The 15,058-nt window shown below is 33.0% G+C and overlaps 2 protein-coding genes across 2 annotated transcripts; one reads left to right on the top strand and one right to left on the bottom strand.

Moving 5' to 3' along the window:
- Positions 1-503: 503 nt before the first annotated feature.
- LOC137921799 (lanC-like protein 3) lies at positions 504-2,228 on the bottom strand. The gene has a single exon (XM_068764630.1). It carries the CDS (start codon positions 2,130-2,132, stop codon positions 837-839), a length of 1,296 nt encoding a protein of 431 aa, XP_068620731.1. The 5' UTR covers positions 2,133-2,228; the 3' UTR covers positions 504-836.
- Positions 2,229-3,373: 1,145 nt separating this feature from the next.
- On the top strand, positions 3,374-13,995 carry LOC137921626 (leucine-rich repeat-containing protein 49). Its single transcript, XM_068764424.1, has 12 exons — positions 3,374-3,400; positions 3,476-3,654; positions 3,899-4,030; positions 5,144-5,353; positions 5,593-5,871; positions 6,135-6,288; positions 7,330-7,469; positions 8,599-9,557; positions 10,716-10,890; positions 11,544-11,742; positions 12,490-12,714; positions 13,681-13,995. Exons 1-12 carry the CDS (start codon positions 3,374-3,376, stop codon positions 13,882-13,884), a joined length of 2,883 nt encoding a protein of 960 aa, XP_068620525.1. The 3' UTR covers positions 13,885-13,995.
- Positions 13,996-15,058: the final 1,063 nt, after the last annotated feature.

The raw sequence follows: 15,058 nt of genomic DNA, 5'->3' as shown, positions 1-15,058 counted from the left end.
GAATTGCTCATCAGAGGTTCTCGCTCTTGCGATCAACAGTTTCGATTGTTGGGGCCCATAGGTTCTTCAGTAACGACCACGAGCTGGAATCCGCGGCGTAAAGAGGCACCCCAATAGTTGAACAGTCGCGGGACGTCGCTCTATAAGAGCATCGCAAGACCTACCATTATCCTGATCTTTGGGGGAGGCCTAAGTTCAGCACTGGGCTTCTCATAAACAATTTGATGAATGGATGAAAACAAAGAAAATGTTAAAGTTTAGCCTAACAAAGTGTTTACAATAACCATTTCATACAGCAGCCATAAAAACAATTAGAATTTATTTCTTAATAAACAAAGTAGTAGGTGTTATCAAATAAAAATCCAAAAATACAATAGCATAAATTTCATTGAAATGTTTATAAATAGTTGTACATTACTAGAAAATTTGTGTTGAAGGTGAAATAAAAGAATTTACTTTTAAACTGAAAACTTAAATACTCATTATAATTTAATAATTTTTCATACAAAATGTAAACATATCACACAACAAAAACAGGTCACATACTTTAGTTCCTAGTAATTTCTAGATTTACTGATATTTAATAGTTTGCCAACTAAACACTGTTATTACTAAAAAAAACAAGTGATGAACTTGATCATTGTCTTAAATACCACATATTGGCCATATTCAATCACAGTATTCATATTATTCAGAACTGTTTCTCTTCAATATGACAAAAATCAAGCAAAATAACTTGTATTTCTGTAATATATTCAGGTTTAAATTTATTAATGTGTAGCAAACAATATATTAATGCAGGTCACAAACAGTTAAACAATATGTAAATAGGGTTATTAAGCAATATAATCAGAAAAAACATCTTGAAAAGGAAACTCAGCTTTATCAGGTGCCAAGAGATCAGACATGAAGCAAACAGTGCCTGCAACACCCTCATATAGACTCTCCGGGTTATCTGGTAACCTAGCATCTCTGACAAAGTCTTCTGTATTCATAAATGAAGCAAATAATTTTGCTCTCTTTAAATAATTCTCATCTCCTGTTAACCTGTAGAGTAGCAAAAATACATAACCATTGCCTGCTATTCCATGACAAATACCAGGGCCTTTACGCAACAAACCCTTCTCCCAAACAACTTCATTGGCTTTAATACATGCATCAAGGAATTTTGTCTCTTTAAAGATGAGATAAGCTTTTGCCATGAGGTATACCATGCCTGGTGCACCATGACACCAATGAATCAGCTTATGGTCATCTAATACCACTTCTTCCATACAACATGGCCAATTACCTTCCTTTGTTTGTAAAGAGGCCATGAAATCTACAGTCGCTTTTATATCCCGGGCTGCTGACTTATTATAATGTGTATAACCAGGCACAGTCAAGAGCATTTGCAAGATAAAACTCAAGCCATGGGCAGCGCCTAAATACTGAGTATTGTAATAATGATACATCAAAGGACAAGGGCTCTTATATTTCATAGAATATTCACGGCCAGATGTTACCATCATATCACATATTTTGTATAACTCCTCAGGAGTAAAGATCTGAGTTTTTAATTCTCGTGTTATCCAAAGAGCACCTGCAAGATAACCAGCTCGTCCAACAAAGAATTCATCTCCACCACATTTCAGAAACTTTGGATTAAGGTAGTGAGGATAGAGAGCTTTATACATTTTCAAAAATTCAGAATATCGTTCGTCTCCTTTTGATTTCAGAAGAACCGCGGCCAGAGCGTAAGTTCCGGCATCGCCGAGCAAAAATGACGTTTTCTCACCCGCAGAGCTCTCTAATGCTGGCTTTAAATACTCTAAAGCTTTTTCCATGTAGAAATTTTTCTTTTCGGACAACATTGGGTTTTTATATAGGTAGTAAAACATAAAAGACACGCCTGTAACGCCGACGTACAAACCTCCGTCGACATTCTTATTAGACGGTTGTAAACGTTTTGTAATATTTTTGACGTATTCATTTATTTGTAGAGTTATATCATCAGGTCCGAGATCTTTTGCTGCCGTACCTTCTTCGTATGGATTCGGAAAATATCGCACCATTTTAAAAATCGGTGTAATACTATATAGAAATTTCGATAAGTGCTGACGTGAAAATACCTTTTTAAAAACTTTATTCATTAATTAATCCTAATACTTTTAAAGTTTTTTTTAAACCAATGGTAATAGATAGTTATTTTTTTATGTTTGAAGCATTTTTTAGAAAAACCAACTTAAATGGATTTTGTTTTTCTTTTAACGTCAAAATAAAAATGTTTGCAACAATACCATAGACCACGTATTACTTTTTTAAGTTCAATATCTACAAATTTAAATCAGTGTCAATGTATATAAAATATTGAAATAAAACTTACTCAAGCCTGCCTGAAATTATACGAAATAATTATTTTTAATTCCATTACAAAAGAATTATAATTAAACTTGCTGCTTAAAAAACATTCTAGTCACAGCTTGTAGAGTAATTTATGTCCAAATATTAATTTTTGTACATGTCTAATAACAGGCATAACGAATGTAAAAATGTTATGTATAGTTAACAGATTGTACAGATTTAATTAATATTAATTTTATTAGGTTTGCAGTTAAATAATTTCGTTGGTTTTGCCTTTTGAAAACCGATCTTGAATTTAATTAAATAAATAACTAGCCAGTAAATTTAAACAAAATATGAACTCTTCGTAATCAATAATTCGTGAACTAGTGCTTGATCGTCTTATCGATATCGTTTGTCGTTAATTTTCATTTTATAATAAAATTTGGTATTTAAACTGAAATACATTTAGGTTCTTGCTTGGATTTATCCGCGTTTTTAGTGTTACATATTATATTATATGTCCACTAATCAACTCGTAATATATGTTGTATGTTATTAAGCGTGTATTCCTTTTAACAGTTGGATAGGTTTATTATAGGAATGTTCATGTTAGAAGCTATTAAGATGAAGCGTAAAAATTTCATTCATTTTAAAGAAATTTGTTTATGTAATTTTAAACTTCATTTTTCCTTTAAAAAAAAACAACCTTTAATGAAAACAAACCCCATTTCCATATTTATTAAAACAATATGGGAGTAACCTATAAACAATATATTTATAATGTCCATTGTATACTTTCTTTTACTTCTTTTTAAAACGTAAATCATGTTTTGGTATTCAAAACAAGTAAATTTATTAAAAGGCATTTTAGTAAGGCAATAACCTTTTATGTTATCGTTGCTAAGCAACTTAATCTAGCACTAATGAAATGGACCAAAACTGCCTTTTGGACGAATTTATTATGTCAATTATTAAAACGAAGATTTTTTAAATGGGGCCAATTCTATAACACATTTTGTTTACATAGCAGTTAATGTTGTTCAAACTAATGCCTGTCACATTCAGTCGTGGAAATGTATAATAAATATTATAATACGTGGTTTATCATATTCGTGATGTAAGTCTGTACATTGTACTCAATTTTTTTCAGGTAAGAAAATTAAGTTTTCGCACAAGAGGTAGATCGGTACAGTCTCTCGATATCGGGGGCCCACGAGTTGAAACACCAACAAATGGAGATGACCGCTTATTTTTACAAATTAGGCCGGCCCTAGCAGATCCGAGAGCTGCACATCCGGCAATTCAACGATCTAGTACGACGTTATCAAGGTCATTTTAAAAGCATATTTTCTATATTAGATATGTTAGTTAGTTTTTGATATTTTAATTTTAAATTGAATTTTATTTCAAACGCATGTCTTTTATTCTTAATGTTAAGCAGGCACGTATTTCATATTGTTATTTATAATACCTATCTATTCGCTATAATTATAAGTAAATAAATATGTATATATAAATATAATAGATACTTAAACAGACAATGAAAAATAAATATTTTTTTTAAATATTTCAGTATCGATTACGTAAATAAAGAAAATGGAAAAGACGATGTTCTTAATCTGCAAGCTGTGGGTGAAGGCAAAGTACAACTTTCTAGAACGCCACAGGAAAAAGATCGTTTACCTGATAGGATAAGCCTAGATAGGTAAAATTTATTAATATTTAATGAAGCACCTTCGAATCGGAAAACTGGATTTAAAACTAACGCCTCAGTTTATGCCATCGATAACCGACCAGTCTCGTCGGAATCTAGGCCCGGTCGTACATCACAAGAGACGGCAACCCCCGATCAATCTAGATAGACGCGCTGCTTTATTTTTTTTCACCTTCTGCCTTCGCTTCTTCCCCCAGCGCTAAAGTTTCCGAAGTATCGGCAGTGTTATCAATCGACCAAGTCGAGGCTCAGCCCTTTCGGACGCTCTTTTGTCGGTATTCGAAACGGGTATTATCGATGAGTGATAGCCCAAGCCGAACTGCCTTCGTAAAGGCACTTGTTTCCTGAACTTTGGCCCAAAGGGACCTAGTAACATCATGGAGCGGCCCGAACCGAAGATCCCCACGGACACCTCGAGTTTCGTTGACTAGGCGCCCCCTGTGCCTTGCCGCGAATGAAATCTTTAAATGACACTACAATGAAAGACCGGTTCGGAAAAAAAAACTTCAGTTTACCAAATTTTAACTACATAAAAAATTAAGGAAATTACTCTTACATAAGAAATCTTTTTAAGAATTATCAAGTTTCTGTATAATGATAAAATTAGTACGCTATTAGAAAGTGATTTTAAGTTTCACACTTTATTATTATCAATGATCGAAATAAAAAAGTCGATTTTTAATAAGTGCATTGTGAAATCGTAACGTGTATTTTCTTTTTTATTTATTTCAGTAATCGAAACTAAATCTTTAAAATACAATGTAATTAAAGTAATGATTTGATAAAGACAAAGTAAAAATAGGTTCAACATTAAAATATTATTTTATGTTCGTTACAAATTTTTTATTTTATTTCCAAATTCCGGATATAGATCCCTATTAATATTAATGTTTGCCATAAAATTTTAATATTTATCTAGTTTGTTCAATGTTTAATATATATTAAAAATAGAATTTAAATTGTTCACAAAAGTGTACAGATAAAAATACTTTTCAAATTATATCGATATTTTTAAAAGACCAAAGCGAAAGTTTATTTTTTAATCTGTATTAAAGTTTTGAAAAAAATAATATATGATTAATAAAACCTCATTTCCAATTTCAGACGAGGCCTCTCTTCGATACCCAACATAGTTGGTGAACCTTCTTTACGTCTGTTATCACTACAGCATAACTTGATCAACAGTTTATCAGGACTCTCTCCTCTTGAACTCAGTAAACTGGTATTCTTGGACGTATATGATAATCAAATCGATAAAATCACATCCCTTGAAAAGTTGTTTAGTTTAAGAGTTTTGTTGATGGGCAAAAACAGGTACGGCTCTGAATTTTTAATTTTTATTTGGATAATCTGCATAATATATTTTTATAGTTGCAAACCGCTGTACCGCGCCTTAGGAAACTTCGGCGAGGCGGGGAGTGAGGAAATGGCATGTGCGCCGTCACCACGAGCGTTAACAGCGGACAGAATCGATACTCCACCTACAACGCCGCGCGTTCTTAAGGCGTGGTACAGCAATTTCGGAAGCATTATATTATACTGTTAATTTTCAGAATTAAAAGAATTGAGGGCCTGTCGAATCTTTTAAAGCTAGAGGTATTGGATTTACATGGAAATAGAATAACAAAAGTCAACGGTCTGTCGAATCTCGCCGAGTTGAAAGTTCTCAATCTGGCCGGAAATCAAATAAGATGTATCGCCCAGAACGACCTGCAAGGCCTAGTTTCGTTACGAGAACTAAATTTGAAACGTAACAAATTAAGAAAATTACTCGGATTCCAAAACACAACTAAGTTACAGAAGTTATTTCTAAGTAACAATGATTTACAAAGGTAAAAAGCATTTAAAACCATGTTATTAGAAATTTGTACAAATTTTGCAAAACTCTCGAATCGTAATGCTTAGACTTAAACATAGCCCAGCTGATTGGCCAGTTGAAGTACCAGTGCAAAAAGTCATTAAAGTTTATTATTGTCCAGGGATGACACGGTCAGCAAACGTTATGTTCTCAACAACTTTCAGCTATTATAATGTGTGGGAAAATAAATCTGCGATCCTATAATGTATTTGTATAGTAATAACTAAATGCTTTCAGTGTTGAAGACGTGTCATCGCTGGCCGAAGCTGTATCTCTTGTTGAAGTCACTTTGGATGGCAATCCAGTTGCTCTAGGTGGTGATTGCACACCATTCCTCGTGTCTTACCTTCCAAACTTAGTTACGTTATCAACGATGCATGTTACAGACCAGGTAAGAATATATTTTATTTATATAGATATAAATATATATATATATATATATATAAACATATATATATATATACACACACATATATACATATATATATACCCTGTGATGAAAAAATAAATGTTATATTAAGCTCATCAGGTCAACTTCTGGCAGCACAATGTAAGCAGGGATCTATAGTAAACTATAATTAGTAGTAATCAAAATTTCGAATACACTTTTTTTTTTGTTAAAATATCATTAAGTTATTTATTGTTTCTGAAACTATTGCATTTTGTCAGAGTGTTGACCGAAAGTTACCCCTTTTGGAGCTTTTATTCATATATCCAAACACTGTTTATTACAAAATACTACAGAAATAAGTATACCAAAAGAAGAAATTGAGGTATTATTTATAGTCATATCCATACCCTATTAAACCCTACTATACCCAATAAACTGATTTTACATTTATAATATTTACTTTATAGAGTACTAACCTTCTATAGACCGTTTCGTGTGTATCATGCTTAGTTTTATATCTCTATAGTACTATAGTTAAAAAACAACATTTTTTATGAACGCGTCCTTAATCTTAATACAGTTGTAATTTCATAAAATCCGTCTTACGGTCAAGCTGACCATTGGCGAACAGAATACTCCTAACAAATTTTAGTTTTCAGCTTTTTGGTTATAGAGATATCATGGGTATATGTATAAATAGATTACTTTTTTACTTTTAATAAAAACAGATAAAATTTATAAAACTTTTTGTATATCGCGTTAGTCTATTTCAATTTTATGTTTTTTTTTTAAATTATTTATACCTAACCGACAAAGCCGACAGCAGTTTGGCAAATCGAAGAGGCATTGGGCAGGCCACATAACGCGCAGAAGATGACATGATGGTGGATGGTGGTGGGTGAACAAGACGTTCACCCACAAGGTGGACTGATGTCCGATTCCAATCGCTCTGTTTGGGAATCTATAGAAGAGGCCAATCTTCAGAAGCAGACGTCCTTAGGTTGAAATGATGATGATTTATTTTTGTTTTTATTACTGCAGGTTCGTATGGCTGCTATGGCATGGCGAAATAATAAAGAGGCGGCCCATGCGGCGTATTGTGCTTTAGGAGGATCAGCGCAACAAGCGGCGAGACGAGATCAGATCATTCACAACGCCCGCACCAACTGGGAACTACTGAGGTAACTTGCTGTTTAATTCGGGCATTTTTTAGACTCCCGTATTGAGAAATTTTGCCTAGAATATTATGATGGTACATAGTCGATCACTGTATATCAGTTTGATTGGTTATATGTGCATAATGTTTATTAAAATTTATAGTTCATTTCCCATCAATTAATGTATTGTAAAATTTACTATATCCAATGGTTTTGTTTTCCTATCAATGGTTTCAGAAATAATAATTAGAGTGATAATTCATTAAGTAGGAAAAAGGTTTTCAAAATTAGGTTTATTACATTTAAAAATGTATTATTGTTTACAATCTGTGCCTGTAGATTTTGTATTGCCCGAAGTATTTTGCCTGTCGCATTAGAAAAAAAAATATTTTAGCGTGAACACTTTTTACAAGGTAATTGTAAATAGGTGTAAAGCTTTTAAGGTTTTGACTAGCAAATGTACCATATAATAATTACATTCAACACTTAAAGTACTAAGCACCTGAAATCACTCTATATAAGATAACGTCGTCATTAGTAAGTAATAATATTAATAAAGAAAAGAACAGCTATGTACATTGCAGCACTAGATATATAGATAAGTTTATTACAACTTTCACTAAACTTCATGAAATTAACATTTCTGGTGGTGTAAGTTCTTGCATTACTCTCCTTGAAATGTCGCGGAATTCCTCGAAATTTTCGTGTAGTAATTAAAAAAAGTTGTTAAACAATAACTTGTACAAAAATTCCATTGTTACAAAGGAATTTAAAGCTTGGGAATGAATGCTCTACTATAGTAGTATGGATGTTGTGGGAGACTACAAAACTACTTCTCAGATCGGGGCACATATGGAATTTGTATTTGGAACTTGTGGTGTATTAAAAAACGAGTTTGGGTTATATATTGTGCGCGGACGTTGTCTTATTGATTTTTTCATTAATTGCATCTCATATATACATCCTATACTATATAACCTTCGTAGTTAAGTAGAAGCATTAATGGTAAATCAATATGATTCTAGCCTCTATCGAAATGGGCTACTCAGATTTTATTTCATGACATAAATAAGTAGTTACTGACTACAACCATTGCTGCGGTGATAATAATTAAGATAAGTGAATAAAAATTATACTTTACTTGTTTTTGCAGGTCAGAAAATAAATGTTTCACATCAGTTACATCACCGACAAAAAATGCGGACATGGAAAAAGAATTAACTATGGAAACTACGACTTTAACTGTCACACAAATCGGTAGCACACAAACAAACGATACAGACATATTGACTGATACCGCAGTGCCTTTACATCAAGCCGAAACTGAAGATTCCGAATATAATAACAATAACAGTGACGCCTGTGCAAAAGTCGAAGAAATTTTCGATGGTTTGAAAAAGAAACCAATGCGAAAGATTCAAAGAAGCGCAACAGTTAGAAAAATCTCAGAAAAAAGAGTAAATTTTTCAGAAAGAAGTGCCTCTCAAGACACTGACGTTTCACACTCAACGTCCACTAGCAGCGATCTAAGATTACCTCCTATTTTGTTGCCAATAATCTCTTCCTTAGAAAATGTCAAACTCGCCGATGGCGCGGAATTTGCTTTAAAGAGATGGGAAAGTATATCCAGTGTTGACCCTGTGCCAGATTCCTCGTTCAGTTCATTCCCATCTTCCAGTAGTGACAGCGAGGATGGCACTAATAAAAAAATATTAAAACGAACGCCGACAGTTCTAAGAAGTAGGCGGAATTTCGGAAATTTACGTTCCAAATCAGTTTGTGATCCCGAAAGTCGGAGAACTAAAATTAAAAACGCAGATCAATGTGAAAACACGAGTAATATATCCTGCAGTACTATAGTGGGATCGGTTACAACCTCATCCACGTCGGGAAGTGACCACAGTAGTAGAACTTTACGTAGAGAGATTTCGGTCAACAGTAGAACGAGTAACAGGAATGTAAGAAGTGCAATTATATCGCGTCGAAGTGATAGAGCCTCTTCTGGTCATCGAGCGTCGACTGCTAGAGCTAAATCTGGAAAAACTTTAGCTAGTTTAAAATCTTCGGAGCCAGTTACGAAGGCTGTGCCAGTATCAAAAGACAGAGAGCAAGGTATTCAAAATTGTACACTCATTTATTTATTTTTTTATGCTTTTTATAACTTATGTAATGGCGGACTTAATGCTGCTTGTAACATTCCCTACCAGTTTATGATATGGACATATACTACATGCTATATATACATAATAAATGTTATACTTTTTATACAATTAGTTATAAACATATACATAATTAAGAGGATGTAATAATGTTAATCACACATACATAAGCTATTAAAGAGAGTTACTACGATTTTTTTGACTAATAGGTTTCAGAATTTAATTTTGAATACAACGGTTCGCTGAATTTTTAATTCCGGACGGAAGTTTATTCCTAAACAGAACTCTTTGAACCGCCAAGAAGAAAGATAAAATACTTTATCTAATTTTATATAATATTCTTTATTGAACTCGCTGTAATAAACTTAAAAGTACAGTGGGTCTTATCACACAAAGCAATCTCTTACAGACAACCACAGTATGGAAAAGGTAGGAGTATAAATGATGGGTAGTTACGCGTACAAAACGTAAATATATACAAACATACAGACATAAACATATTGTTTGTCGACAGTTGATTTCTCTCATGACTTGAATCAAAAAATTACAAATAAGAGGTTACGGTACCCGGCGATAAATATTGAACATAGATCTTTGGAAAGAGACAAATGCCTAATTTCGGCTTCGTAGAGCGTTATCTCTGTCGCAAGAAATACAACGACTGACAAAACGTCACATAGGTAGTGTGGGACAGAAATAGTGATCTACGAAGTCGAAATTTGCCGATTGTCTCTTTCCAAAGATCGATGTGCAATATTTATCTCCAAGTACATAAAAGTAGTGACGGGGTTCGTTAGTACAGACCCTTCGTCTCGTAATAGATAATTCGATGTAAAGAAAAACACTTGCCGGATGGTTAACTTATAATATAATATCACAAAACAAGAAATCTCAATCTGAGTTACAAGTATTTCCTTTGTTGAACAGCGGTTAAAGCGACACGTCCGTCACTCGGTAGCGCGGCGCGTCAGAGAGAGGGTGAGATGTACCGAGTGTAAGAAGGGGCATGCAAAAACAGATGCGTTCATAGATAATAAATTTGGGTGCGTTCTAATGAACGCCACAGTAGAAATGCTCATGTTTTATTTATAATTTTCGTATTGTGTTACAGGAGTTGACTATTTGGTGGAGGTATGCGATGGAACCGTTAGTGCTTGGGGTACGGGCGCGGTGCGGCGCTTGTCTAAAGACTGGGATTGGGAGAAAGCGCGGTCCGTCAATAGAGCCGCCTTTCATTACGTACACTTCAACGCAGTCGCTCAATCATTATCCGAATTAAAATCACGGTAATAACTAATATATTATTTCAATTATCCCACTAATATGTAAATCTATCACACAATTAGTTATCTTAAGTGATATAAGCGTGTGGTTATTTATTTACAAAAAAAGAAACAGTAAATTTATAATACTGGTTATTTATTTTTCAAAGATTACCTCAAATAAATGTTTATTCGAGAGTGTTTTAGTTATTTCATACATGAAAACAAATTATGTGTTACTTTGTGTTATACGTAATTAAGAAAAGGATCAATATTTAGCCACTTCCGCACATGCAGTAGTAGTCGTGCAACAAAGTGCCAAACACAGAGGTACTAATCGGTGTAACATAACTCCTGGAGATGCCCCGTGGAGGGGTGAAACACGTGTTGAGTGATTTGGCGGTGGCGGTTGTGTGATTCGCAAATTTGCGAAATGTTTCGCTTCGAGGTTTTTATGAATAATAGTTTACGCGTGTGTTCAAATGTCATAGATAAAATAAAGTCACATTTGAACACATGGTACCGCCAAGCAGACTTGCAATTCTTTTAATATTAATATAATAATTTAAAAGGATGCAAAAGGCGTAAGTATTTAAAAAAGCTATATTATTGTAAGACCCCTCTTCAAATAAAATATCCTATTTTTCTCTAATCGGCTTTGTTCATCTTCCTCACAGGTTTCCAAATATTACACATATATCCGTCCGGGCAACTGGTCTCCAATATCTTGGACAATTGCATGCTTTAGCTGAATTACGTGGTCTCACCGGCTTAACAATAATGCCAGAAGGTAATCCTATATGTGCTAAAATTTGGCGTGAATATGCCATCTATAGATTAGCTCATTGGGGCTTGAAGGAAATAAATGACGAACAGGTAATGTTAACAAAATGTTTTATTGTAATATTCATTGTTCATATTTCAGTAGTAGAGAGTATAATGGTTCCATACGTAATGCTTGTGTTGACAATAGTACGTGGGTTTCATTAGTCTAGAGAGGTAAAAAGACTAGTGTGAAGTAGATATCATGACTGTTCCGTTTGGAACGCCATTACGGAAGGGTTGTAGTTGTCAAAGTTACATGGCAATTAATACACTTTCGGGAATAATGTCGTACATAAGTGCTATTAAATGTTAAATATAAGTGCGTCATCTGTTACGACGGCGCTTTTGAAGAGGACCTACACGCATGGCAACAAAATCATTACTAGCGAGGTAACAATTGCGCAAACATGCAAATGTAGAATCTGATGGTAAATATTACCATCCATTTTCATGAATCATTTATAACCACCAGTCTGAGAGTTGTCTGAGAAAAGCCCACAAGAAACTCATAAGTTTTAAAAAATTCTTCACGCTAATAGGTATTTCCTATTAGTTTTTTGTTCAATACACTTCCAAATTAATTATAATTAAGAGAGACATTACATGGTATTGTTACACTGTACAGAACTGCCCATGAAATAATTACTACATCTTGCAGATATTATGTGGAACTTTATTTGATAAGAATTTATTTTTATTTTAAATACGAAATTTATGCGTTACGAGTTTATTTTTATTTCTAGTATTTATCGTGTGTCGGTTACTATAGGCATATCAATAATATATTGTCATTTTTAGATAACAGACGAAGAAATAAAATCCGCCAATAATACATACAATGGATTAAGTGATCTCGTTTTAAGGGCTATACCTGACGCGCCACTTCAGCCTTTATTATCACGTCTCGGTCGGAGTGGCAACAGTGGTACAACTGCTAAAGCATGGCTGCGTGCAGCTGATCCTGCTCTAAGAGACGTCATAGCAAAAGAAGCGCTACAATTTAAAAAAGGACAGGTATCCCAGGTAATATTTGGAAATAAATTCAATGGTCTTCGTATCGGCCATAGGACGTTCACTGCTGGAAAAGACCTCCCCCATAGACTCTTAATAGTACCTGTTGAAAGCAACCTTGGTCCAGCGTCTTCCGATGACCTTAATGAGGTCGTCTGTCCAACTTGTCGACAAACATCCTTCGCTGCGCTTGCCAGTCCTCTGTCCACCACAAAACTTTAAACAGCGATCATCAATTTTGTACTCTATTTGGGGTGTTCACTATCGCTTCAATTTGACAATTAAAAATCAAAAATCATAAAAAAATCAAAAATGCACTCAATACGTATTAACACGATATTAAAATAAAAATTCAAAACGTTTCCAAGGTGTTAACCATATAATAAAGTATTTTCACAAATGTCAATGATAAAATGAAAATAATTAATCTGTGGTTATTAACTTACGCTGTTTTAGTATCTGTGCATTCAACACGGGTGTAGTAAACATTATGTTATGAATTAGGTCTCTAATAATGTAAATAATATCCTTAATAAATATTTTATGCAATATGAAAAACGTAAAAGCTCTTATTAAATGGCTAAAGATCCCTTGTATGCTGAAGTAGAGCATGTATTTGTACTAGAATTGCTTTTTTTAGATAGACACTCGCACGATCGCACGGACTGATACACACAATTATAAACACATTACATATTATGTTAATTTAATTTTAAAACTCTTTATTTTTTTAAGTTGATTTTTTTGACGTTTTATATTGTTAATCGTTTTCCTGAATATATTACAAACAGTATCAAATAAAGATTTATTGTGTTCTACGTTATAATTAACAAAATTTTGTATTTTTTACATGTTCCATGATCGACTGCAATATAGACAACAAACCTCACGAACAGCAGGCTCATCACAATCAAATATAACAATAAAATTTTAGGTTATTTTAGGATGTACTGATTGATGTTTTAAATATTTTTGTAGGAAGACATGAGCTGGCGCGTACGTGGTCGTGGTCAGTTGTCACACGCAATAGAAGTGGCTTGTGGGGCCGCTCAACGCCTTCGCACTCTTGAACTCCAGTGGCCAACAATATTTGTAGATATGATCGAAGAAGTTCTAAATGATTTTGTGGATATGGATAGACATGTTAAGGATCAAATGAGAATCCTTACTGATAGTCTTTAACGTAGTAATGTTTAATAGATTATTAAATGTTATATAGTGATATTTTTTGTTACAGTTTTATAGCATATATAGAAAAAACTTCATTGTGACGAATTTGAGTATATATGTAGATAGTTGAAACGGTAATTTTATGTGATTATATAGATAAGATTTACTTGTTAATTTTAAAATAAGCACTTTAAATAATCACTCTTATACCATATAGGTACTCTACAAATACTTTGTACAAATGAAAAAATAGTTTTCGTCCTTTTTGTATCATATTTCATAAAATAAATCGATGTAAAGCGAATGAATATGTATTAACTTCTTAACGAACTTAAATGTGACTTTCAGGACTGATAAACAATCATTACATTGCTCAATAAAATTAGACTAAATAGCTAAAACTGACTAGGCGTTCATACTATTAATTACACTTAGTGAAATAAATAAAAGATTAAAAGTTATGTTGATCTTCACAAAAATGTATAAAAATATAACATATTGAAACTTCTATACGTCTTTTTCTTTACATTTTAACTTTTTCATTCTTCACATTTATCTGTTAGTACAGTATGTAGCAATCAGATAATTTAGAGAAGAGATAAATTAAACCAAAATAATAAAATTCAGCCTTATATATTATTCAAGAAATCTGTACTTAGTAATTTAAGGTAAAAATATTATAGGAAGTATATTGTAGTATTTCCACTTATTTCTCATGTTTATGTATTGAAACGATTCATTTCCTGTATCGTATTCACTGGATTGAATTATTAAAGCGCTCATTTAACAAGGTTTTTGCCAGCAAATAAAAATTATTGTATTACATAATGGCGTCGACAATCATATGAAAATTAAAAATTCGTACATATTCATTGGTGTAATACTTTTGTACAATCCGAAAATTATTCCGTTTTTTTATTTTTATAATAAAAATAAAATCTATGCTATTAATTTCCATTACCAGTTTCGTATGTAATGTGAGATTAAATAATATTCAGTCTAAAACAGTCATGTGGTATATAAGAACAATCAATATAAAAGCAAAATAATGCAAACGACAAACGCAGCATAGCATGTAAACGCATACTTATCTCTACTCCATAGAGATAATTTGTGCATTTTCTGGTATTAACTTCATCCGACATAAGTATGAAGTAAGCATATATGTATAAGTATCTAATGTTTA

The sequence above is a fragment of the Battus philenor genome, unplaced genomic scaffold, assembly GCF_028537555.1.
Source record: "Battus philenor isolate CCGP_79_NKW_IND1 unplaced genomic scaffold, ilBatPhil1.0.hap1 SCAF_19, whole genome shotgun sequence".
NCBI classification, from domain to species: domain Eukaryota; kingdom Metazoa; phylum Arthropoda; class Insecta; order Lepidoptera; family Papilionidae; genus Battus; species Battus philenor.
The sequence above is the reverse complement of the archived record's forward strand: the minus strand, read 5'-3'. Positions and strand labels throughout refer to the sequence as shown.

Bases quoted from the DNA above. Each gene is read 5' to 3' on its own strand.
- LOC137921799 (XM_068764630.1), bottom strand. From the start codon at position 2,132: ATGAATAAAGTTTTTAAAAAGGTATTTTCACGTCAGCACTTATCGAAA.
- LOC137921626 (XM_068764424.1), top strand. From the start codon at position 3,374: ATGCCTGTCACATTCAGTCGTGGAAAT. The intron at 3,401-3,475 runs GTATAATAAATA...AATTTTTTTCAG, and splicing joins TCACATTCAGTCGTGGAAAT to GTAAGAAAATTAAGTTTTCG. The intron at 9,558-10,715 runs GTATTCAAAATT...ATTGTGTTACAG, and splicing joins ATCAAAAGACAGAGAGCAAG to GAGTTGACTATTTGGTGGAG.